Source organism: Lethenteron reissneri, chromosome 38 (assembly GCF_015708825.2).
Source record: "Lethenteron reissneri isolate LAM-NWPU_2019-01 chromosome 38, ASM1570882v1, whole genome shotgun sequence".
NCBI classification, from domain to species: Eukaryota; Metazoa; Chordata; class Hyperoartia; order Petromyzontiformes; family Petromyzontidae; genus Lethenteron; species Lethenteron reissneri.
The window spans coordinates 9,157,842-9,184,119 of record NC_083816.1 but is presented as its reverse complement, the minus strand read 5'-3'; the positions used below and the strand labels follow the sequence as shown (position 1 = coordinate 9,184,119).

At 47.1% G+C, this 26,278-nt stretch overlaps 1 protein-coding gene across 4 annotated transcripts in view; it reads right to left on the bottom strand.

Moving 5' to 3' along the window:
- Positions 1–4,319: 4,319 nt before the first annotated feature.
- Positions 4,320–26,278, bottom strand: part of LOC133351784 (inositol 1,4,5-trisphosphate receptor type 1-like) — a 155,555-nt gene continuing 133,596 nt past the window's right edge. For all 4 annotated transcript variants that reach the window (XM_061567301.1, XM_061567303.1, XM_061567302.1 and 1 more), the window contains 2 exons: positions 15,910–16,071; positions 4,320–8,265 (listed from right to left, as the gene is read on the bottom strand). In XM_061567301.1, coding sequence (XP_061423285.1) covers positions 8,173–8,265; positions 15,910–16,071 — 255 coding nt within the window. In that variant the 3' untranslated portion in view covers positions 4,320–8,172. The remainder of the gene's footprint in view (positions 8,266–15,909; positions 16,072–26,278) is intronic.

Below are 26,278 nucleotides of genomic sequence, written 5' to 3'. Positions count from 1 at the left end.
CTCCTGGCATTCCCCCACGTGAGTCCAGGTAGTCCGCGACTTACGAACGCCAGCACTTACGAACCAGCTTCCATGAAGGATTTGTTTTTAAACATGGACTTAAAACGCAAACTCTCACTTGCAAATTGAACCGCGAGATGTAATCAATGTGCCTCGTGCTTGTGCACGTGTGGGCAGTTACATATACGGTAGTTTACTGCTCGGACTTACGAACAAGGTCCCAGAAACGAATAATGTTCGTAAATCTTAATTTTGGAGCTTTCGTGACTGCAGGAATTATTCTTTGGTTTTTTCGGTAAAGTCACGTATAAAGATAAAATAATAAATTAAATAATAGCATACGACATTTCGATTGCAACACAAGCAATCATCATCAGGTATAAATGAAATAGCGACATAGAATCTAACCAGAAAACTCTAAGCCTGCTTACTTTACTCCCCTCCCTTCGTACTCATTGACATGTCAATTTTTTCCCTACCCCCTCCCTCTCTCTGCCTCCGCCCCCCCTCTGTCTATTTAAGGCCACCCCACAGAGACGATCACCCCTCTCTGTACCTGTGTTACTCTCTCTATGTATCTTGGTGATATCTGTCTGCTTATATGTCTGTCTATAGTTTTCTGGTTAGATTCTATGTCGCTATTTCATTATACCTGATGATGATTGCTTGTGTTGCAATCGAAACGTCGTATGCTATTATTTAATTTATTATTTTATCTTTATACGTGACTTTACCGAAAAAAACAAAGCATAATGTTCGTAAGTCAAGGGCTGTCCGTACTTATTTAATTGACCGCCCGAAGGACGATGGGCTGAGTCAACCTCAACGAGGATTTGAAACCTTCCATCAGACCGGCCAATTCTTCAGGAACATTGAATCCAATTTTGCATGGGGCATCGCTACGGAGTTCTCAATTGGTCTCGCGCCACAATCACAAGAGAATTACCAAAACGTACATTTTGGACTTGGGCTCTGATTAAATTGGATTACAATATCACTTTACGAAGAAGTTTGTTATGTTTTCGTAACAGAGTGAACTCGTGGGAGTGGACAACAGAACATCATGAAGTAAGGGGTGAATTAAAAAAGCTGGGCCCGTTAGGTTTAGAAATCCCACAAACTGTAAAAGTATTTACAGGAGGGGAAAACACAAACTCAGGTCGCATTTCAAGCCTTTACAGTTTGTGGACAATTGTAATATTTCATATTGAGGCCGTGACATAAGCAAAGTATAGGCTGCTCGTTCTGCTCTTGACAACGATACCACGGGGTCTACATGTCCGACGAAGCGATCAGGACCCATTGATTTGTCAGACTGTACACGGTGGCGACGGGGTGGGTACGAGCACATGTCCACAAGTGTTCCGCATTACCGTAATGATCATCAGGAGCCACTGGGAAACATCCCACTTTTTACAAGCAGTTGCCACCCATAGCCTGCCAGTGTTTGGGTTGTGGAATTTACGCGATATAAATGTATGGCTGCGGCGCCATGTTCACATTCTCGCGGGCTGCCAAAAGCAAACACTGGCAGCAACTCTTTTTTTACTGGTAGATCAGCCTAAAATGGCATGCAGACATTCAAATCAGGTGACGTATAAAACGTAGCATATTGTATTTAGTTATGGGCTTAAACCAGAGGCACCATCCGCTGTGTTTGTTGTCGGTGTCCAGACCAGGCCCAGGTTGTTTTTATACATAATCGCCCAGACACCGGCTAAAATTTCAGAGATAACAAAAAAAAATCCTGGTATTTTTTGAGTCTGCCTATTTTTTCTCAATTTAAACAAAGGTGACATTCCGATGATGCCGATAAGAGAATCTTTAAATACACAACATAAGAACAACTCCCAATGGCCTTGCTATGAGGAAGGGCTCGGTGCCTCAAAACGTCACCTATTATACACTTTTCCTGTTAAGCCCACAATACCATGGATGAAAATGTCTTATTTTTTTGTTTGCTTGTTATTTGTACTTGTGGCAGTTTCACTAAACATTCCTTTGAAAAAAAAACCAGACACACGTCAGGAACCACGACTCGAGGGCTTCTGCCATGGGCCTCCAGCAACGGAGGGGCGGCTTTACCCAGGCCGGCAAAAGTTCGTGGGAGGGGGGGGGGGGTAAAAGCCACGGGATGCCCTGCGGAGGATTTGGGTGGGTTCGTGGCGGTTGGCAGAATATTTCCTGCCAAAAGCGAAGCTCAGACCGACCGATCAGCTGATCGCCGCAAGCTCAACGCGAAATGCAAAGTGGCTGTCGGAGTCATGCAATTTCCGCAATATGTTGCTCCACCGCAGGCGTGTGGAGCCAAGTGGCGGGTCCACACCCCCCCCCCCCAACGCCCGCCCCCCCCCCCCGCTGTCTCCACAGTGATCGATTACAGAGCCACGTGCATAGCCACCACCATTGGGTGACGAAAACCCCCGTGAAAAAGCAGATCCACCACAAAATGAAACTTTCGTGTTGAGCTGCCCGATAAAAAAAAAAATCTGCCAAATATTTGCGGTTGCATAGTGCGTCTCGATGTGCAGGTGCATTTTGATGCCACAGACCCACGATGGGCGTAGGCGTTTGGTGCATTTTTTTAGGCTGTTAGATCGCGGGGACCGTGATAGATGCAAGTCAACGACTTGGAGAGCCCTTCATCCAGCAGTGGATCGATCATGGATGACGGCGAGATGTTAAAGTACCTCGCATGGTATACAGGTCGTGGGTTCAATCTCGACCCCGACGCCTGTATAGTTTGAGTTTGCATGTTCCCGCGGTCGCGTGGATTTTTCTCCATGTCCTCCGGTTTTCCCCTCCACATTTAGCAACAGCACGCGCTGAAGAGCATTTGGCTGCTATAAATTTCCACGTGATAAGCCACTTCGTTGCAGCTATAATGTGTGGCCAGGCCTCGCTTTTGAAAGCGAGTTAGATGGCTCAGTGGGGACCTTACTTGGTAACATAAAAAGTTTACGTTATAAATCCATATTGTATTGTAAAAATCGCTTTGAACAAAAAACAGTATCCAGGGTGCAGCCACATGCCGGGCATAACAATCTCCGTCACAGGGCAATGTTTGCATTTCGTAGGCGATGGAGGGTGTGGTGTCATGCGGTGGGTCGAGAGTAGGCGCTGCTGCGGTAACGCCAAGCAGTGATCACCACTTCTTTGGTGTCGCTAAACCAAAACAGAGCACCGGAGATTCTCCCTGGCACCTGGGTACTCGCCGATGCTGAAAAAGGTTCGATTCTCCGAAATGATGCGTGAGTATTTATATTAGGGTCATTTAGTGCACGCAAGGCTGCTAAAGTCATCCCTAGAAAGGCCCCAACATACCGGGATAATTTTCTATGTCGTGTCTGCCATTCCCAGCGTGACCAATGCCGGCAGATAAGTATTATTACGAAGCTCATAAGAGACACTGCGCTTTGAGCTCGGCACAACTCCTGACACCGGCTAACCATCAGCGGTGATATCTGAAATGGTTCTTGGCACCCACTCCACCAAATCGCACCGTCTCGCACGGTGAAGTATGGTTAAATGCCACTCGTCAACATGGGATGGGGGGGGGAGGGCCTTCGTTCAGCAGTGGATTGACAAAGAGCTGTAAAATATTATTCGTTTCGGGCATAAACTCTTCTATGCCAAAAAGCAGTTGGGTCAAATGTGTACCATCACTGGATAATTTAAGGATTGCCATCCGCACGGCCACTGCTTTTGCGGTGCCCATTTGATCAAAATAAACCTCAAATTTAGTTTGTAAAGCATCGGCCTCGTGCGTTGACATGAGAAGAATGTCACGAAAACAGGAACCCCAGCAAGGCAACGGAAATGCTGGTGGAAGGTAAGAGAGAGGGCAGAGGGCAAATGAGGAACAAAAACATGGACGGGTGGATGGAGGCAGCGCTCGGGAGGGGAAATGACACAGCGACACCAGCACCAGACAGGCCACATGAAGATGATCAACCACCAATGATGGATGGCAGCTACCGGAAGTTTGTGGATTTGGCCGTCTCCCATAGAAAGGTGTTGGGAGAGGAAGAAAGGAGGCTGTAAATACATTAGTGTGCCACTGGAATGCCCGGCCTGACATTTTTTGCACAACACCGCGGCAGAGAACTATTTTAAGCAGGCGAGCAATTTAAAAACGCAATCTCAACTTCCTAAAAAAGGAATATTGCCAATCCTTTTCACCGTGCCAATAATTGCACCTTGCAGTGCTAACGAAATCCATTTCACCTCCCAGGGGTTTTTCACCTGGTTCTAACATTGATTGAGAAATAAAAAAAAGACGTTAGCAAGAAGCAAAACAAACAAAAAGGGCATTTCGGAAAATATACATTTCATTTATTTGGCGTTTCTGCCGTTTCGATACCTCACCAGTGTTACACCGTGCTCTCCGTAGAGTGGACAGACCCGCGAGTACAAATATATTACTATTATCATGCACGTTAAGTGCCACATAAATCAGGCATTGGGGACTTGGAAGATGGAGCCAGTGGCCCTGTAACTACTGAACACGCAACAACATTGCGACGCCATGAATTGTCACGGTTCGGGGGGGGGGGGGGGGGTCACAATACATTTCAAGAGCGGCTTTTTTTGTTATTGTTGTAAATATAACATTGCGAATGTAGAGGCATCAGCAGCAGCGGAGGTAACGGGAACGTATTACATATAAACGTACTGGTATATGAATGGAAAATATAAAAAATTATCGATTCTAATGAGCACGATTCGACAAACATCTTAGGGTTTGAGAATCGATTTTATAGAGCGACGAATCCGTTACACCAGTGTTCTTCATTGCAAGGCCCGCTGGCGGCCCTTTAGTGCAGCCCGCGACAAACACACGTGTGGAAAACACCATCATCGCGCTGTCAAACCCCAACGGTTTCAAATGTGTGACGGCCCTCACTCCGATGTCGTATTTGGCAAAAGTGGCGCCCCATCTGAAAATGAGTGAAGATCAACCCGCATCACCCCCTTAAGTGTCACATGCTGGCGGCACTGTTCACAACATCCCGAAGCGCTTGGGAACGCACCGTTGACCACGTGGCTGGGGACTGCTGGGTCCGAGCTACGAAAAAATAGTTGCTCCCGGTAAATAAGCCAGGCTGCATAAATTACTGCAATGTTAAATATTGCACGGATTACATTCCTATCGCCCCGCCCACCCACACACTCCAGTTCAAAATGCTTATACAGCTACACACCGCATTCCCAGAGAAATGCTGCACACCGTCAATAGGAGGGGGCGTTGCTCGTTGCATAAATTATGAGCCGTGCTTAGAAAAGTCAAGGTCTCTTACATTACACACAACCCCGTTTTGAGCCTGCAATGTGAAAAAAAAACACATGGCCTTGTCAATGACAAACACACACAATCTACAAGCCACTGCATGCCCTCCAAAAGTTTCGTTGCCTTTTCTTCAACATAAGCGGGGTTCACATTTGTTCATTTCGAAAAAAAAAATCTGGAAACCAAAAACCCAAGATCAATTGTCCGATTGGTTAAGTTTTTGTTCGTTCATATTCCAGAATCAAATTGGTGGGTGTTGCAATTTTTTTTTGGCCGTGGGATTTCAGCCACCGTGCCGCGAGACCGACAGCTCGATAACTTGTCACGCAACCCCCCACCCACCCCCACCCTCCCTCCAGTCACCGCACGATCGACGTCGCTGCCATTCTGGGGTCACGGGGTCGTTGAGAAATTCTCGCGGGCAGCGATTGCCCAAAAGGCTATCATTGCTGTACGGCAGCAATTGCAACATGGAAGGCGGGGAGGTGGGTGGGCGGGTGGAGGAAAAAGGTCCGTGCGGTCACGTGTCCATGCGTGCCGCGCATGCACGCCACTGCTAACCAACCCACTGCCCCCCCCCCCCCTTTAAAAAAATCATGAGATGGACCACCTCACCATCCTGTCGCGCCCGGTCAGTGACGGTGCATGCATCAAAGCGATGGCCGTCTGTCACGTGCGGCGACGCGTGCGGTAATGGATGAGTGGTGCTGCTGGGAATTAGAGCCATCTGCGCATCCTGCCCATGCATCTGGGTGTAGCCGTGCGGGTGCTGTATTGTAGATGGACGACCCTTATTATGGTTACTCGATTGAGCGGTTCCTGTTTTTTAGACGAAAGTCCAGTTGTCTTAATCTCTTTGGCACACAAAGACGAGCAAGCCCAACCATGAACCGTCAAAATAATAAAAGGCAGATACCAGAGACCAACATTGACATAAGAATGGCATAATTTACAGACCTGAAATAAACCAATATATTCTACACGAGTCTAACTCGCAAAAAAGGCACCGCCGACATTTCTCAACGATTAATCTCGGCCGTGGACATTTCACGTATAAATATATAATTTACGAACGGAGGCAGCAACATGTACAGCCCAATTGCTAACGCACAGCTGACGACTTCTACATGTACAGTAACTGTCAACGTCTAAACAGCATTTGAATTCGGCTGTCAAAAAATGAAGCATGGGCTTAAAACAAAGGCCACCAGATTGTAAATAAAAGCAACCCCGCAAGCACACGGTTGGTTGGGACTGGCAGTTGCGGCACAACGCGGCACAATAAAGTATTAAAGTGCAGATCTTTGGATTATTCTAAACTCCCCCCCCCCCCCTGCCGCTTGCTTCAAAAGTAAATGAAGCCATTTTACTGCACACAGCCGTCGTGGGGGTAAATAGGTTTTCAGAATCTAGATTGAAAACCACATTTCCTTCAACCACTTTGTTGGTTATTGTCACCCCCCTCTTCCCCCCCGCAGACCTTCCGATAAGTACGGTTACCTACGTACGGTGCGAAAGAAGTATCAGCATACCATATGTACGTACGCAGGTCACGCGAGCCCACGCGCACCCACAGCCGTCTCAACCCAAACCGGCGGAGTGTATCCGGTGACCCAATCGGGGATCCACCGCCGCAAAAACGGAAAGTCCAGGGACATAAATCTGCGGCCATGGAAAACGAAAACGCCCACCGTTAACAACCAACGGCAAGGATACAAAAGGCACTCGGTAGTTATAACGATGATGATGATGTTGTTGCGATTGGTTGCGCGGAGTGGCAGCTCGCGTACGTCACGAAGCCAGCCTGGCAGGCCCCAATTTTGCCGAAGATTGCCGAAAATGACTTGAGAAAAAAAAAATATATCTCGAGCGGCAGTAATTTCTACAGCGGGGACTTCCTACGATTTTTTTGTTCCCTACCACTGCGCCCCGCGGGGCCTACGTGCAGCAGCGGAGGCGGCGGCGTGACTCACTGTTGTGGGCGAAAGCCGAGTGGGGTTTTTTTTTGGTTTCGTTTTTTTGGGAGGTGGGGAGGAGGTGGCCATGGGCAGGGTGGATGGGACGTGATGGAACTGCGTGACGACTGCAGGATGAGGGAGGCGTGGGGGGGGGGGGCAAGAGGAGGGAAATTTATTTTCGGGGTAGTTGGGGGTAGTCAGATGTCTGGCATGGGCTGTGGTGGGGGTGGGTGAGGCGGGAGGGGTAGCTGTCTGGGAGGAAAGGGGATATGGCTCGTGGGTGGTGGTTGCATAGGGTTGGGGGTGGGTGGCAAGAAAGTTGTTGGGGGGGAATAAACAGGGAGAGGGGAGCAGGAGGCAGAGGGCCCGGTTTATAAATAATCATCAACATGCATTACAACCTGGTGCTAAGCCACTGACCTTCAGGTGGTCCCCCCACACGAATCGCCAACCACTTCTGTCACCACGTCTACAAAAACACAGCTTCCAGACTGTGCAACTAAACCAAAAAGCACACCGCACGGATGAATAATAACAATGGATAAATATTATTATTCCAACTAGATGTGGCAGACGATGAAAAACAAAACGGAAACCAAAAACGCCACCTCCGAGGCCATGACACCGAAAGAAACTGCCGCCGTTTGAAAAAAAGTGGCGCGCCGATATGAGCAGGGAGATTTTGAAACGAAGGAAAAGGTGTTTGAGAAGGGTTGGGTAAGCGCGCGAGTAGATGGGTCGGTGGACACCTGGGTAGGCAGATAGGTAGGTTAGTTGCCAAATAGGCGAGAGGGTTTGTCAGTGAACACATGGGCAGGTGGATAGGTAGCCAAGTTGGTAGATAGGTGGGTGGGCGAATAGGGGGTGGGTGGTTGGTGCGGAGTGCAGGTGAGAGCCGAGGGAGCGGTGGGGGCGAGTGCAGTGTCACGTGGCGGCCTGATGCGGCACGACGTTGCCGTGGGGGGGGCTGCTGGAGAGGAGGCCCTGCCTCTGCTTGTTTTTCCTTTGTTCCGTCATCTGCGTGCGGGGGTCGGGCAGGCAGAGGAGGAGGGGGGGGGGGTCACACGGGGAAGCGGCGAGCGACGCCGTTAGTCTCTCGCGCCACCAGTCCCTAAGGATCGACTGCAGGGGCCGACCCCCCAAGCCAATCATCGCCGTCCGCAAGACCCTCCACGGACCCTCGCTCTCCATCCTCGTCTCGCACCGCTGTGCTCTTCTTCCCGTGCTCTCTCTCTGTGGGTGTCCCAGCAACCAGAGCCTCGGGTCTAAACCACTCCGTCAACTACTGCTCAGTGAGCTCCAATCTTCTCTGCTGCTGCCCCTCTGGTCGAAAACACCCTCACCCCATCTGGCTCCCTGCACTGCTGAATCCATTTCCCCCCCCACCGCCCGCCGCCCTCCGTTGTCTCGGCTTTATAATTTTTATTTTCCTTCCGTGACGTCTCCATTACACAAGTGGAAGGAAACCGGAGCACCCTGAGAAAACCCACGCAAGCACGAGGGGGGTGGGGGGGGGGGCAACACCATCGCCACACAGATGGAAACAGATGGCGATTACACCATTGGAACCTCATTTGCCAGTAAAAATATGATAATTGGTTTTTTCACCCTTCTATCTGGCAACAAAACCGACACCTTTTTTTTACAAGGACTCATGTTTGCATAGACCACAATACCTGCAGTCATAATGCAAACAAAAAACGTAACGCCTTTTGGCGTCATCTGGTCCAACACCATGTGAGACTAGGCTCTAAGGAAAGCCGTCTCGGGTGTGGACCAATCAGCTGCAAGGACAGTGCATACATTATCAGAGTTATGTTTTTGTTTGCATTATGACTGCAGGTAGTGGTCTATGCAAACATGACTCCTTGTAAAAAAAGGTGTCAGTTTTGTTGCGATTAGTCCACTTGCTGTACTGCATTCTCCTGGCGAGCCAGGGTTTGGCACCTTACTCGATGCCCACAAGGAGGAAGGGAGAAGTGCAACATGTATTGCGATCCACAAACCCTAACCGCCTCCAGTGCTTGATTACAGGCCTTTATTGCCACATTACCCCGACTCTAGATCATTTAGTGATAGGTTTTTACCCTTTCAACTGGTACAAAAACTGAGACCTTTATACAAGGGATCATGTTTGCAATATCCACAACACAAGCAGTCAAAATGCAAACAAAAAGAAACAACTCTGATAATGATATGCACTGTCCTTGAAGTTGATTGGTCCACACCCGAGACAACAACACCAATGGAGACTAGGCTCTAAGAAAAGCTGTCTCGGGTGTGGACCAATCAACTTCAAAGACAGTGCATATCATTATCATTATCAGAGTTGTTTCTTTTTGTTTGCATTTTGACTGCTTGTGTTGTGGTTATTGCAAACATGATTCCTTGTATAAAGGTGTCAGTTTTTATACCAGTTGAAAGGGTAAAAACCTAGCACTATATTTTGCCACTGGTAAAGGTCTCAGTCTAGATCATCTGTTTATATCCCAGTCTCTCAACTCTCACCCACGTAAACCTCTCCTCATCATCCCCTCGTGAGGCGCACTCAATGATAAATGGATGTGGGTCACGTGAAAATGCTTTATACATCTCAAATCTCACCGTCACTGGTAAATCCATCAGCGATGTAAAGGACAACTTAGGTGTACAGACACGAGGAAGGCGAAATCTGCAGTTTGTTTGCGGAACAGCGATTGCATCGTCACCGCTTAACAAGCAATCTTACACGTGCATAACTTGAAGTAAAAACGGTCGTTTTTCCTCTTGCACGGAGATAAAAGAACGTTGGATAGTTTCGCTTACCTGACAATAAGAGTCGAGGACAGTCACCAAGAATATCACAGCCTAATTGTCCCTCTTTGTAAAATATCACCACCCCCCCCTTCTCCACCCTACCCCCCTAAATGAGTAATTTCATTTAAAAACAAGCGACTCTTATCTATTACACAGCAGTGAACTATAATGAAAATGCTTACGCACACACACTAAGAAAGAGATTAAAACAAAGTAACCGTTTAAAAAAAAAAACCCCTTAATCCTCTTTTCATCGGTACAGGCCCCACATCCTCACATTGTAGCGTTTGTTTCATTTGGCGCCGGCCAAGTACTTTGTGAAGCCTCCATCTCCACATGAAAATGTTGGTCTAAAAACGATTCACAATGTTATCTTCCCCCGCACACGCAAAAAAATATACGGGAATTTTGTTTTAGTTGGTCTAAGGAGTAATTACACCGAATGAAAACTGCACAACAGGTTTGAACTTTGTGGACAGAGTAAAGAAAAAAAATGTTACTCAGCCTCGGCCCACTCAGGTCAGGCACGGAGTGAAGTGTTCAGCGTATTTATAATGACGATGATGCTGCCGTACGGAAGAATATCAACATTCTACGGTGCACTGTGACGTTTTGACATCCAATCCCAAGGGCTTAAGGATTTGGCGCAAACTTTCAAATACGTTTTTGGCAGGGAATGAAGAATAACAGAGGATGGTTGTCAACTGAGATGTCCCACTGTTTTACCTTGTTCACATTCATTTCCACTGTGGACGTTAGAGACCTTGTGCACAGATGGAGACATTCAGGACGCAACCGATAATCCTGCAGAGTGTGACGATGAAAGTGCACACGGACCACTGGTATTACCAAATTGTTATTCTTACGTTGTACGTACATATATAGAACTTCTTTCGCTCCGTAAGTAGCCAACCGTGCTAAAAGCGGAGGTGTGGGATGGGGTCGGTTCCCACAGGGTTTCACTACTGCAACGGAGATTTTTATTTTCTCAGACACAGGACAACCAACTGTAGAGGATTCTCTTTTGCCTGAGACACCGTCAACGGAGGCACCCCAAAAAGGACTTGCTTAAAAACAGTGATGGTGATGTTACGGATCTGGGTCGGAGAGGTGTGTGAAAAATAAAAGGTGGAGGTTTCTTTTCGGCTAGATTTTCCTCATGGGTTCTTTCGGTAAAGTCACGTAGGTAAAAAATGAAATTAAAATTGATGCAGCAAATCTGGCTGTGATGGTCCCACCTGATGACGAAGACTTGTGTTGCCTCCAAAACGTCGTGATTTTTGTTATTTTATTTTTATTAATTTTTATTTCATTTTTTACCTGCATAGTTTTCCCCATTTCCCCAGTATTTTGGGATATTTCTGTTGCTCCCGCGGCATAATCTGGAATTTTGTACACCACGGAATCAGTTACGCTATTTCTTTCAGGGCTTCTCAAACACCAGTCCCTCACGCTCCACCACTGCCCACCCTTTGAAACTGAACTGAAAGTTCGATGTTTAATCATCTTCTCCATTCAAATACAAATCGAGCCTTTGTTACAAACTGCACGCACCTGATTATTGCTAAACATGTGACGTGCATGACGCTACCGAATTAACGCGGTCTAGGTCACTGGAAATGCGCGTCCGCTCCATAACCTCCATCGCAGTTTCAGGGTCGGCTCTCTTGCAGGTCACAACAACAACACCGCCATTCGCCACTAACTGGCGGTGACGTCACCACGGCACTTGTAGGCCACATGAAGTGTCAAACGCCCGCTGGCAGGAAGGAGGTCACGGGACAGACCCTGGTGCCATGGGTTGACCGAGTGAGATGACTGACCGCCGATACACCAGGTCACAAGACACATACGCACGCAGTAATCTCTCAGTCTTCATTTAAATTAAAAGTTCCCTACATCGCGTGGAATGTGTCCCGAAATCAGGTGGGTGTACATCTCGAAACCACTTAATTCTCGCTTGAAAACAAGTCAGCGGAACTTGGAGGTCTTAACTCTTGCCGTGGCGGGTCACAAAAAAGGCACGGAAGTTTTAGCACGGCTTATTAAAAAAAGAATCATCGCTATTCTCAGCCACACGCGTGAAGCAAAGCGAGTGACGTCACAGCGCCGAGCCTCGCTTCTGCGTTTACCCCCAAGGGGGGGCAAGTTCCACAAAGTAGGCAACCGTTGCCAAAATGTCAAAAACCTAAAAATACACATTGGGCGCATCACTTTCAAGGAAATTGCCAATTGTGTAGAAAATAGAATAATATTAATAAAGGTCGATTTGTGGAAAGAGTCCAGAGTATGGCACGTCCACAAAACTGAAACGCAGCAGCACCACCAGCAGCACCACCACCACCACCACCACCAGCAGCACCACCACCACCAACAGCAGCACCACCACCACCACCAACAGCACCAACAGCAGCACCACCACCACCACCACCAACAGCACCAACAGCAGCACCACCACCACCACCACCGCGGCACGGACGAAAAGCCAACTCAACCAAGAGCGACGAAACGCGCGCTATGTTGAACTTCTTGCACCATACGTAGCCAAGTGCTAAAATAAGAGGTTTCGGGGAATCCACCAACTTACTAAATGTAAAAAAAGTAAATTTCGATTTAAAGCTTTCATGACTGCAGGGATTCATCTTCTTGGTTCTTTCGGTAAGGTCAAGTAGAAGGGAAATAAAATAATAACAATAAAACATTAAATACAATTCCCACGACGTTTCGGCCACAACGCAAGCAGCGTTGTGAGAATTGTATTTTATTATGTTTTATTGTTATTATTTTATTATTTCCCTTCTGCGTGACTTTACCGAAAGAACCAAGAAGAAATACGTTTTTGGCAGGGAATGAAGAGTAACAGTGGATGGTTGTCAACTGAGATGTCCCACTGTTTTAACTTGTTCACATTCATTTCCACTGTGGCGTGTCCTTCTGTTTTGGACGTTAGAGACCTTGTGCACAGATGGAGACATTCAGGACGCGACCGATAATCCTGCAGAGAGTGTGACGATGAAAGTGTGCATGGATCGCTGGCATTACCACTTCGCAATCACACGAACGGGTCACCCACACCTCGTGTCCGACATGCATCCAAAAATTGTGGAATATCCAACGATGTTGAAAAGTTGTTCTGTGGTCAGCCTAGCTTCTGAGGGCACGATGGCATTAAGGCATCATCTGAACGATATTTTTCCATTGTAAAATAAATAAATTTGTTACAAAAATATGGCCAAATCTGACCGCGGTGTCTGCGAGTGGGCAACTGCCATGGCCAACTTTCAATCAGTCCAAACTGGTCACATGATTACCCCAGATTAGGTATTCTGTAGATCAATTTACTGTTCAAACCCATCTTTATTTCACTAACCAGTATTCCATCGGGATGCCATTGCCGCAAATTTATGGGGTTTGCTCATTGCCGAAACAGCGGTAGCACAAATGTTGGTGGCATGGAGAGAGCATGGAGGCTCGGCTACATGATGGGTTTTGACCGGGATGGGTTGCCGTCGGTATAGGGCCAGCACCGGGCAATAGCATGGTTTGGTACAAACGCCACTGGAGTATTAAATCGTACGGGAGCACAATTTGAACGGTCAAATTTTACATGTCAAGGCCATGCGAAAGAAAAGTAACTTGGTGACAGGCACATTAACATCATGGCATTGCTCAAGCCCAGCTGCCTTTACAAACAGAGCGTTTACACGCACCACGTCAGTAGCAAAAACAACGAGTCATCTTAGTCGGTCCTGCTCAAAATGCAGAGCCAAAGTCTTGACATTCGCGTGACTCTATGGTAACCAATTATACCAATTACATCGGACAGACGCACACACACAAGCTCAGTGTTTATGGAAGCCAAAAGTGGCTATTTTTGTTGGTTTTGTCGACATCCTTGGACGTGAGAAACGCATCAGGATCGACAAGTGCGAACATAGCCAGAAGCAGACAAGACTAGGGGGGGGGGGGGGGGGGGGGGGAGGAGAGAGACAGGATTGAGAGGGGAAAGAAGAGTGCCTAGTGGTGGAGCTGGTGCGAGCAGAAAAACTCTCATGCCGCCAAAGTAAATCACGGTGGCGCTCATCCCAGTGGCCTAGCTTGGTTGGCATGAGCCCCTTGTGCAAAGAATTAAATAATGGTGCACCCCCCCCCCCAAGTTAAATTCTCCCTCTTTGGAGTCCAGTGCACCCTGGGGTCCTCCCCTCTGGTCCGTAGGCCTCTGTGCAGTTGCACCGCCTGCGTACTCGACAGCTGTGCTGCTGCCGCGTCCAGAGACCGTGCAGCAAAGTGTACGCACAAAACGGTACCCGCCCCCCCCCTCGTCACCATCAACCCCTCCTCTACCTCATGCCACCCCCCTCCCCCCCCACGCTCGCCCTTATTCTGATTTGCAACAATTTAAGAAATTAGACCGGTTCAGCAGGATAACAGCATGTCAAATAAATCACCCCTCCATGATTCAGGGTCACAACCGGATGCAAAAAATATTTTTTTGCGTGGTTGCCATGTGTGTACCCGTCTGTCCCGTGGATTTGATTTGTTATCTGTACTGTCCATCTCTGTTGCAGTCTAATTTGTACCGTACGATTTTTGTTTGTTCTCTCTCGTTTGTGCTCCATACATGATCCGTTTGATTTGCACAGGTTTAATTGGTGTCGTTCAACTCAGTTGTACTGCATGAATTACATTTGTATTTTTCTACATCGTTTTTTCTATGCGGCCTCATTCATTCCGACTATTACCCCTCGAGGAAAAACTAATATTTGCACGACTCAAAAAGTTTTGTTTCAGCACATCTTGATGCATGTTCCGTGACCATAACTTTAAATCGATGCCTTACATGACAAGTTAACACCGAGAGCACAGGAGGGTTAGCAGAGATCCTGGGTTTGAATCCAGGTTTCAGCTGTTTAATTAAAACATGTTTCTCGACTGTAGAGCGAGTACAATCTCAACCTGGAATGAGACTACAAAGACTCAATCAAATAACTTCCCCCCCCCCCACGCCCTCCACTTAAATTGGCTAAATTCTAGCTCTGAGGACCAAATCATTTTGCCCATCTTGTCATGAATAATCTTGGCAGGCTATATAAAAAAACAATTGCCATCCACCGTGGATGAGGCCTATTGAAGGGACTTCAGAAGGACGCTTGCCATTGGGGTCATATTCCGGGGTCTGTCTTTGCAACACTGATCACTGTGCAGTGAAGTAGACGTCTGCATGTGGCACACTCAAAAACATGACTCCAGTGGCACAATTGGAATACGAGGTTAAAATACAATGGGTCTATAATATAGTTGTTACACGATTGCTATAATATAAAACTATTTTTTTATTTGGCATGGAGAGATTCATTCTTGGTGGGATATAGAGAAACAGAAATGTATGGATTAGATAAATTACCAAGTTGGATGTATCATACTGACGTAAGTGGGTTGGGGCAGGGACGTGCCACGAGAGGGAATGATGGCTGGTGGTCAAGTCTAACATTGCAAGGGGGCAGCCGAAAGACTGAAGGGCACCCACCAAAATTTACGCGAAATGGATGGAGTGATGATATCTGCTCCCGTCCAGGTGCTGGGTGGATTGCTACGTATCGCATGGACCGCGACAGATTGCGGTGGCTCGCAGAGGCGGCCTTCGTTTCGGCAGTCGGTCGATCATTGCCCAGAACCACGATTGCAATTATTTCCGCAGTCCACCAAGGTGATGGAGCCAGGGCTCGTGTGCAGAAGCCACGTGCGGACCGTTGGATCGCGAGCAAATGGTGACGGGCCTGGCGTTGGAACGGAACATAGGTTCACGATAACGACGGTGGCCAATGAAAATTTATAAAACCGCGACAAAAAAATAAAATAAAACACCTGTTCCTTGAGCTCGGACAATTGGCTGCAGAGTCCCGAGACGAGTCGCGCCGTCATCTCCAGCTTCTCCTGCAGCACGCGCATCTCGTTCTGCTCGCCCTCGCCCTCGGAGCTCACCAGCGACATGGCGCGCATGCGCGGGAACCAATCCACGTTCTCCTCCTGCCGTGTGCGTTGCGCAAGGTGGCGGGGGGGAAGAGAGAGCACGCGCAGACCCCGGGGTCAATTACAGTTAGTTACAATCACAGCAGCAGCAGTTTGCCGAGTAGAATTACACTGCGATTGCAATTCAAATCGAATGGCACAATTGCAATTCACCCCACCAGGTCTGATGCGTACACATGCACACAACGACGATAACCCCCCCCACAACCCACAGACATGTAGCCTAGACAGTTCTGTTTGCGCAAGTGCTGTTTATTGGCATAATATGCTAGTGTGGTGTAGGATGTGGGGGGGGGGGGCAGGTCAGAAAGTTACAACATACAATACAAATCCACGAAAGGAGTGCAAAGTATAGGAAAAGTAAGCAAACCATTAATGAATTAAATTTTTTTGACATGTTCGCAGGTAAAAGCCACTGAGCTATTAGCTTATTTTTCAGAAGCGACCCTGCCACAAATGATAGTTAAACGAAGTGGTTTATCACGTGGAAATTTATAGCAGCCAAATAATCTAACAGTTACCATATTCTCCAGATTATAAGAAGACACACCAAACCTGTGGCCCCCGTCAATAGGATTATACAAATCTGGTTTCTCACGCACACACACATGCCTACCGGATATATTAGACGTATCCCATTTTTTTTTTAAATACAGGGGGAATAAGTATTTCCTATAATCTGGAAGATGCAGTGTTTATATTACGTTGGGTAGACCTACTTGAGGCCTAGTACCTAGAAACTAAGTCAGATACCACAAAGCTCCTGATATCAACCGTGGGGCAGGAACCGAACCCAGGCATCGTGGTTCATAACGCAGTGCGGTAACTTCTGCATCACCGCTCCCCACAAAAACAGATAAAAACGCATGCATACGCACGTGTACACACACACGCACGCCAAAGATCTCTCAATTAGCATTGCAGACCGCAGGGGAAAGTGCTGTCCGCGAGCGCCGATCACAGCTGGCACATCACGTGAAAGGGCAGGGAGGTCACTTTCGTCTCCCCAGTGCCGATACCCCCATCAGGCGATTGTGGAGTTGCGGGAGCGGAGGCCCAGGACAGGCTCAGAGAGCATGTGCCAATCACATAGACAAGGAATGAACCACAAGCACTATTGTGTCAGGCACGCATCCCACAGAAGGCGAAAGAACAGTAAATGGTTTCGTGAATGTGTGTAGAGCTTGGATCGCTATCCCCTTGTATGCTTGGGGTTTCTCTGGGATTTCCGGTATCCTCCCGCATGCCAAAACATTCACGAATGGAAATGGCCAAACATCCCAATGCAGGACCCTTCCCGAAGAAAAATGGCATCTCGAGACAGAGTGAGGAGTTCCGGGGCAAAAAAAAAAAAGCATTATCGTTATTATTTCTCCTCCTATACAGCCACTAACAGACTGACTGTTGGGGTAAATGCTGTTAGAGAGCACAGACAGACACGCAGCGGCAAGAGCCACCCTTTGGTCAGTCAGCGACCCATGATGTCACTGTACACAAAACGCACGCTCACGTGGATGAACAGTGAAGATTGCAGGCATGCACACATGTGCTTGCACAAGGGTGAGATGCTATCAAATAACATTTTTTTTTACGTTGACCAATTTATTTACACTCGGCTTATCAAAAAACAATATTAAATGTACATGCCTTTGCTCATCCAATGTTGGATGAAGGTCTCCAAATGCCATATTGGTCATGGGGGTTGTTTGATAATACTTTTCCACGCTGATCATTGTGGGTTGGGTGATGGGGTTCAGAGGATAAATTCACTCCTCGCCAGCGATGTTCGCTGCGGGCTGGGAATCGAACACGCAAGGTCGACAGGTTCACGGCGCGGCGTACAAAACGATTGCACCAAATTCTCGGGCGCACAATCGATACCCAGAGCTCAAATTCTCACCATGCCGATAAAAGGAAAAAAAAAACATTTACGCAGAATACGTTTTTCCCCGACTGGCTCATCACGTGTTTGGGGAAAAAAAGGACCCCTTTGGACGGCATCGTGGGGGAATTCCCATTCACACTTCCAGAAATTCAAAAGTGACTATGTACATGACCAGCACTGGATTGAGCACGGAAGGAGGACAAACATTAAACATTTTATCGTCTTTTCACCTCTCCAACCCCTTCTCCCAGGAGGCCGATGGGTGCACGAACTTCTGGCAGCAGCAACAGTCCTGCAACCGTTGGCGATCATCACCGTCATTTCCCATCTCGGAATCAGAATAATGATTTCTACTGGAGGAATACGATTAGCGATAAAGCCCTTTTTTTGTTTACAGATGTCTAGGAGGTCAGAACGTTATAAACAACAATACAAAAACACAATCGGAGTGTGAAATATAGGACAGGTAAACTCATTGCTTAAAGCACACAAAGCTGGACTATTTTTAAATCCTTTATATTAAGTTCGCTTGCGTGCTTACTTACAACCGTGCAAATCTTTCGGTCGTTTTTTAACCCACTTCCCGTGATCCAATCGAGCTGATATTTTGCACACAGACTCGTTGTGTGTGACAATTTATTTTCGTGAATTTTTTTTTCCATAACTTTACACTTTTTAGGACAAAAATATTATATTTAATTACCAATTGCTTAATGGTGCCATGCAATCATCTGACCCATAGGTGGCAGCCATCTCAAGCCAGAGGACGAGAGGACTCTAGCCGCCAAGCATATAAAGGATTTATAGTGAAAAACTGTTTTTACGGGTTAAATTTTTTTTTGTTTACAGATGTCTAGGAGGAGCAGGTCAGAACGTTATAAACAAACAATGCAAAAAACACAATAGGAGTGTGAAGTATGGAACAGGTAAACTCATCGCTTAAAGCACACAAAGCTGGACTATTTTTGTTTATCCGTTCTTGAGGCTCCTTTTATTTTTACTCCATCAGTCGATCTCGGTCATCCTCTCCCTCGTTTTCCTTCAACGAGAAAGAAGTGTCTAGATTCCCGTGGCCCTGATGATATCATAGCAGTCTGCATTGCTCAATTGTCTGAATTCTAATTCAGGACGGTGCACAATTAAAAGCTCTCGAGTAGTGTGCGACTGTGGCTATCTAGAACAGACCGTACAACGTTTAAAAACGCAATGCCCCCGATCCATAAATATGGTGTAGACGCAGCGATATAATTCCGCTGGCTCCTGACACGGTTATCTGGGCTTGACCACCTGAAGGTGAAATTATAGTTGTCGCTCTGCATCTACAAATCAGCCATATGAAAGAAGAGTTGTTTTACCATCATTGATAGGGGTAACAAAAAATGTAATTGATTAACGGTTTTCCGTATAAAAAAAAATAACACGGGTCACACTTTTTCTGGCATAAGGTATTTCAACGGTTGTAAGGTTTGAGATATCAAATATTGCATTTTCAATAAAAACTGCAGAAGAAAAATATTAAATAAATGTGGATATCTACATAAAATGATATTATACACACACTATCCTAAAAATACAGCACCATATTTTAACACTAAAGCAGGCACCGACTTGCAACAACTTGCAATCATAAGTGACAGAGTTAATTTCTGGTAAAATCAATGAAAATGGGGTATGCCGATAGCATAAAAATGAGATTTGATGGAGCAAATCTGAGATCAGATTTGGAATCGGCACCCTGAAATTAGTCTAAAACATCTGCAAAAGTCCAGGCCAGAATTTTTTTTTTGTTGACCAGTGTAATCGGGAGTTTATTCTAACAGGTCCAGGGCCCCCTTTGCTCACTGCAAACGACCCACACAGCATCCGACGAGCCGTGCCCGCTGGTGCCACAACCTCATTTGGAAAACGCTGTGCGGTGCGGCCACTCGCGCGTGCCCTACCGATCAGTGGCGTCCCCCCCTTTGCTCGAGCGTAAATAAAATTCGATTTCGAGTACGTGAATTCTGTGATGGGTAGTTGATTACTATTTTTTTTTCTCTTGAGAAAATCGATTTACTCCTTCTAAAAAGCCCAAAAGAACTTCATGGAAAGAGGAGGAGTGATATGCAGTGCTCGCGTGTGTGTCTTAGAGTTGTAGTGGATGTCAAAGACAAACACAGGTTTGACAATGTTGACGCTGATGAAACCAAACAGTTCATTTTTCCAGAGTCCTTTCAATTCAGTGGTGATATGTAAACAGTATTTATATATATATTTTTTAATTTAAAGCTTTCGTGACTGCAGGGATTCATAGTCTTGGTTCTTTTGGTAAAGTCACGTAGAAATAACCAAGAATATAGTATTTATATATATATATATATTTTTAAAATCTGACTTGCTTCGCTCAACACTTCATTAACTTTGGCTGATTATTATACGCCACGGACAGACACCTTACGGACACACACACAAACATACAATAAACGCAGGCGAGAACACGGGCGCGAAGAACGAAAGAGTCATCAAGTTCTAAATGCAGGCTCAGGGAGGGAGGCAAGGGTCAAATCTGCACAACTTGGACAAGGCCAAAGATTTAGATTGGACACGGTTCTCAGAAGCAACGGTTGGATGAAAAATATAATCTTGGTAGGATGATGGGATGGAGGCCACGAGACAGGTAAGAGACCAGTAGGTCTCGCGACTTCTCGTAGAATATGAAGAAAGCTCAAGTTTGAACGAGACCGAGTGAGTTCGGGCCAACGACCTGCCATCGAGTCGATGACTGATGCAGCAGCACATATTTTTCAATGTGCCTGCATGTAACCAAACGCACCGCGGCGTTCCAATTTGCAGTGCGCCTTCATCACATCCAGTGTGCCCCGGTGGTGCGGGATAAGATTAAAATCCGCTCACAAGTATTATCCCCGTCTCCGTGAATTCCAGCGATGGGCAGGATTTAGCGTTCATTAAATTAACGCTACTGGTAGAGAGAGAGAGAGATGCTTGGGATGCAGGGAGGTGTTATGGTCGAGATAGCTGGGCTGAGGGGGGCGGGGTGGGGGTGTTTGGAAGCTCTTTCCGTCTCGACCTCCGCTTTCCAGACGGACGGATTAAGGTGCGATGTAAATTGAGTAAATGTGGTCGACGCCGGGATGCATCGCACCGTCCACAGACACCGCCGCTGACGGCCGTGTCCACAATTCAATTCTTCACGGCCGTTACGTAAAGAGCTTCGCGCGAGCGCACGCACGAGCCCGCCGCCTCGGGGGGTCACGACGACGCGCCAGAAAATCTCCCCGCACTTACATAAGCGGGCGCCGTCGGAATACGATCAACAAGCCCCAGCGACGACAGCGGTGAGGAGAAGAGAGAGAGAGAGAGCGAGAGAGAGAAAAAAATATAAATTACGGCAAAGCGTAGGTGATGCCAAAAAGGGGTTTTTTTTTTGTTCAACATACAACCAAAAAGAAGATGGACACCGCCGTTATTGTGTCGGCGTCCCTTTCCGCGCGGCGACGATTGACACTTTAACGACGCCGCACGAAGCAATGGCAGAGGCACAGTACAGTTCGTTCCCCAAACAATGTGCGAGTGCTGGCACAGAGTGGTGGGCGGGAGTAGGGTGGCGGGCCATGGGACGTGCGAACTAACCTGGAACGGAAATCAATCACGCCCCCCCCCCCCCTTACTTAAGGAGGTGCAAGTCCGTTAACATTCACGGCCGCACCTCGTGCGTTGCAAAGCGAGTCTTCTCCGGTAACCGCACTCGGGGCGGGCCTGGTTATTACGCCGCCTTCACGCGCGGTTTAATTTGGTGATGAATTTGGAGACTTTGGATCCGACGGTGGCTTAAGCCAAAAGGTGGGGGGGGGGGGGCTGTCGGGGGATCGAGGAAGAAGTAATCCTCCATGCAACCCCATGGGTACGCGTTAGGCGCAAAGCAGGGGGAGAGCGATTATGCTGTAAGCATTACTCAATTTTATTACTGCGTTGGGATTTTTTTTCATTTTGCGGTTGCGCCATACGACTATCCCATGTTGCCCGGTGGTAACCGCGTGCCATTCGGCACGATGTACGACATTTCGGCATACCTGCTGGGGGGGGGGGCTTCTTCAGGAAGCTAGAAAGTTCGTGCCCAGAAATAAAACCGACGTCAGGTGAAGAACAAGGTTCCCTACTTCTAGATTTGAAGCTTTCGTGACTGCAAGGATTCACACTCTTAGTTCTTTCGGTAAAGTCACGTAGGTAAAAAAATGAAATTAATAAAAATAAAATAATAATAAAAGAATAATATTATATTATTTTTATTAATTTTAATTTAATTTTTTTACCTACGTGACTTTACCAAAAAAACTAAGAGTACAAGGTTCCCTACCACACACGCAGCATGTGGAGCGAAACGTCGGACAGCGGCTACTAGGATTTGGTTGCAAGGTGGCGTCGCGCTGTACCCATGCACGAGAAGGCACAGGGTAGACGAGTTGGGGGGGGGGGGGGCAGAGCAAGTGAGAGCGGGCTAAAGCCCTTGACATTCAGGAACGCGGTAAAGCATCAACACTAATCACGCAGGCTGTGATTTGAAGCGAAGAACTGGGCGCTCGCCCCGAGTGAGGTAATGTTCTTTGGCAGCCGTCAGACACGCAACTAACAATGCGTACTCGTGCTCAAACACGTCCGGCAGTGAGAACTCCAGAAGCTGCGTTTGCATGGCAGTGGCAGTGGCGGGGGGGCGGGGGGGCAGTTGGTGGGAGAGTGGGGAGCCATGGCACGTGTGCGCGTTTGAAAATCAAAACGAAGACGAGACAGAAAAAAACGCAGCGTAGCGGAAAACAACAACACAAAAGCACGTCACTGAATGTGACCGGAATGCACGTGACAAGGATTACAGCTCCTGATCTTTGTATATTTTATCTTGACGAGCAATAAAATGGGATAATTATGGATCGGTTTGTTTGTTCATAGCCCACAGCATGACGCTTTCCGTTGAGAATCACCCAGACACTGCAAGATATGATATAAAGTAACATTTAAAAAAATATTATTATTTATCAAGCAATGTATTCAAGCCGCATACATTTCTGGAATGGATCGTGGCCCATGAACGAGACGGGCGGGAGAAGCCAAATGAGAGACCCACGTGACTCTCGTTTGACGATCGCTCGCTCGATGTGGAAGCCGTGAGAACCAATTAGTGTTGCAGGAGGAGGAGCGTGATGGATTGTGGCAACGCAGGACCACGGCAGGCTGTGATCACATGGGGGGGGCTTCAACCAGCAGTGGATAGACAACGATAAAAGTATACAAATCAACATCCACTTTAAATGGCAACAGCAATTGTCCTGTGGCTTAAAAAAAATCACCTGGCTCAGTGTTGCAATTGGGTAGGAGCACTGTGCCCCCATTGTCATTGGACCGGGAAACACCACTTTGGCTTTTCAAGACTTGATTTTACAAATTTGGGTCTAGACATTCTGGCTTATGTAAAAAAATTACGCAAAACATTCACATGGGAATGATAGAGACACTTTTTAACAGTGTTACGACACCAAGTGAATACGCCTGCTGCCACAAACACTGCTTCGGCAGTGTTATCTTTGTGTGAATTCACGTGCGTTTATGTTACCGGTTTTGGTCCGTGTAAGCTCCATATTTTAAATCTACCATTTTTTCTGGCACCTTTTGCTCTCGCGTTATATTTGCACCGTTTCTTTTTAATTGGCGCGCGTCTCGTTTACGACCATTAAACCGCCTCGTTTGTCAGTTGTGAAATATCCTGTAAGTACCCCCCCGTGCTCATTCTCTTCAGCGTTGTTAATGCGCCATTTTATTGAGGGGCTACGGTGGTCTGGCACTTTTGCTGCCTTGCCCAAAGCTTGACAATCACAATGTATAATTAATTACTTTTTTATTTTGTGACTTGCTCACGTTCTATATTTTGCACTCCTATGGTATTGTTCTTGTCTTGCTTGCCGTTGCAACTTGCCGAAACTGCCCATACCTGGACATTCTTGAAAAAGAGCTTAATATTTTAGCGCAGATTCCTCCTCCCAGTCCAAATAAATATTACGATTTCTGAACATTTACGTTTTTTGTTCGTCTTCGTTTAAGCCGTTCGCTGCCGTGCTCGCGCAGCACCGCAGATCTCGGTCTTGGAGAAACAAAGAAAAAAAACCCAGCCGGGCAAATTTGCCGAAAAACGGGATCATCCCAGCGTAACACAAAATTAAAAATACAACTAAAAAATCTAAGAATAGACGTAGAGCACGCACATTAATTACAATGACACCCCGGAGCCTTCTCCTGCAGTAAAGAGCGCGAGAGGGATTCTGTTTGGGGCGACGCGTAAAAAAAAAACGCAATGGGGTCAACCACGGTAAGAGGATTTGCCCGCCTTGCAGAGTTCATCCCTCGCCGCGGCGAGGTTTCAAGGACAGACTGTGACTGCGCCGTTGAGCAGAAAACCATTTGAGCTCAAAACTATTTTTACAATCTTTTATTTTTCCACGTAAGGCCCACGGAGCTAAATAGCTTCTTTTTTTAAGTGACCTGGCCACAAATGACAGCTCAACAATGTGGCTTATCGTGCGAACATAAAAGAAGCACCCAAATACACTAGACGGATGCGGATTCAAAATGTGGAAGGGTAAAAAAAACGGAGGATCCAGAGAAAAACCTATGCGACCACGGGGAGAGAACATGCCAACTCCAAATATACACACGCGTTAGGATCGGGATTGAAATCTGCGCCCTCCTGTATACCAGGCGAGGTAGTTAACATCCCACCACCGTGGCACCCCTTAGTTGGGAGTAATGTAGCCGTGATGTAACCATCAGCCTCACACGAAACCTTCTGGGGATGAAGCCAAAGTTCAGTTTCATGGATTCGGCACGAATTAGGATTTGGCGTCGAGGTGAGTGTCGCAACAGAGCAAAATGTTACGCGCTGCCCATAATTGAAAGTTGTCACTAAAAAGTCGCACGGAGAGCCCATGTCTATCACACGCTAGGCCACTTCATTTCGGTCGTATTCTCCGGCCAGACCAAATATTTACAATCTATTTCATAATCCGTTCAACATCCGGTGTATCTTGATACAAGACAAAATGGGCTTCCTACGAGAGACACCACAATTTTAATTGGTAACGTTTAAAAAAAAAATGCGACCGCGTCTCAAAAGCTGTGCACGAAAAGACGAATGCGTTAAAAATTGTGGGGAAGAGGAGGAGGGGGGGGGGGTCTAAAGGGTGAAGGGGGAGAGTTAGCAAGGAGGTTATGAGAGTGGAGGATTTCTGTACTAAAAAAAAAGCTGATTGTAAAGATGGAAACATATGGTGGAGGACGAAGCTCTTTAGCCTGGACTTTGACAGAGATTGTCATAATCTCCAGCCCCCCCCCGACCCCCACGACTAAACATGCAATTTTGGGCCAACACTGGCATGTGGCTGAAACCGTTGGACCAATGTTGGGCCACCATTCTACGTTTACTGGGTCACTGAGCTCCACCGTCAGTGAATCATGCCACCACCATCTGTGCGCCGATGCCGCTTCCATAGCGACGGCTCTTCAGGGCTTGCGACTCTCCTTAAATGCGGGCCCACGCACACCCGAGCGTTTCAGGTGGATTTTTTTTTATCTTGGCGAGAGGACTCGGGCGACAAGGACCCTGATTCACCAAAAAATAAAAGTAAATCATGTCAAAACCAAGTACAACATCGAAGTAAATACAACCACAATCGCTGGCATGCAAGTGTAACAAGCAAAACATTTGACCGTATGCAACCGGACAACATCCACATAAGCAAGACAATAAGGAACGTAATTGAGAGCGATTTGTGTGCCTCACAGATCACTCATCTCAACCCGGCAGAAGGCAACAATACAAGTGGAAAACTTTGGGACATCGGTGCCACCCATAACCATCACCTGCAATGCAGTTATGAGCATCAGCTATAGCACACTGGACCAGCAAATGGCTCGAGGTAGTTCTGTCTAGTCGATGAAATCAGACCGTTTTCACCAACAGTGATTTGGTCTACAGAGCACACACACAAGCTTACGGGAGTCACAAATTAACCACAATAGCTTGCCGATCTCGTCAAGGTGCATAAACCATCCAACAAAAGACGGTCACCCGCCCCCACGTGCTCGGAACTATTCTACACAACCCGCAAAACATTAAAATCGGTACAGCCAGACGGCACGACAGTCGAAACCTACGCAGCTGCAGAACAACACTTTAGGAGGTTGGCGCCGCTTTGTGTTGGGAGCGAAAAGCAAAGTTCCTTGATGCAAGTTGCCCGGTCAGACCGAGGCACTATCTGGAGGGGGCTTGTGGCTTCG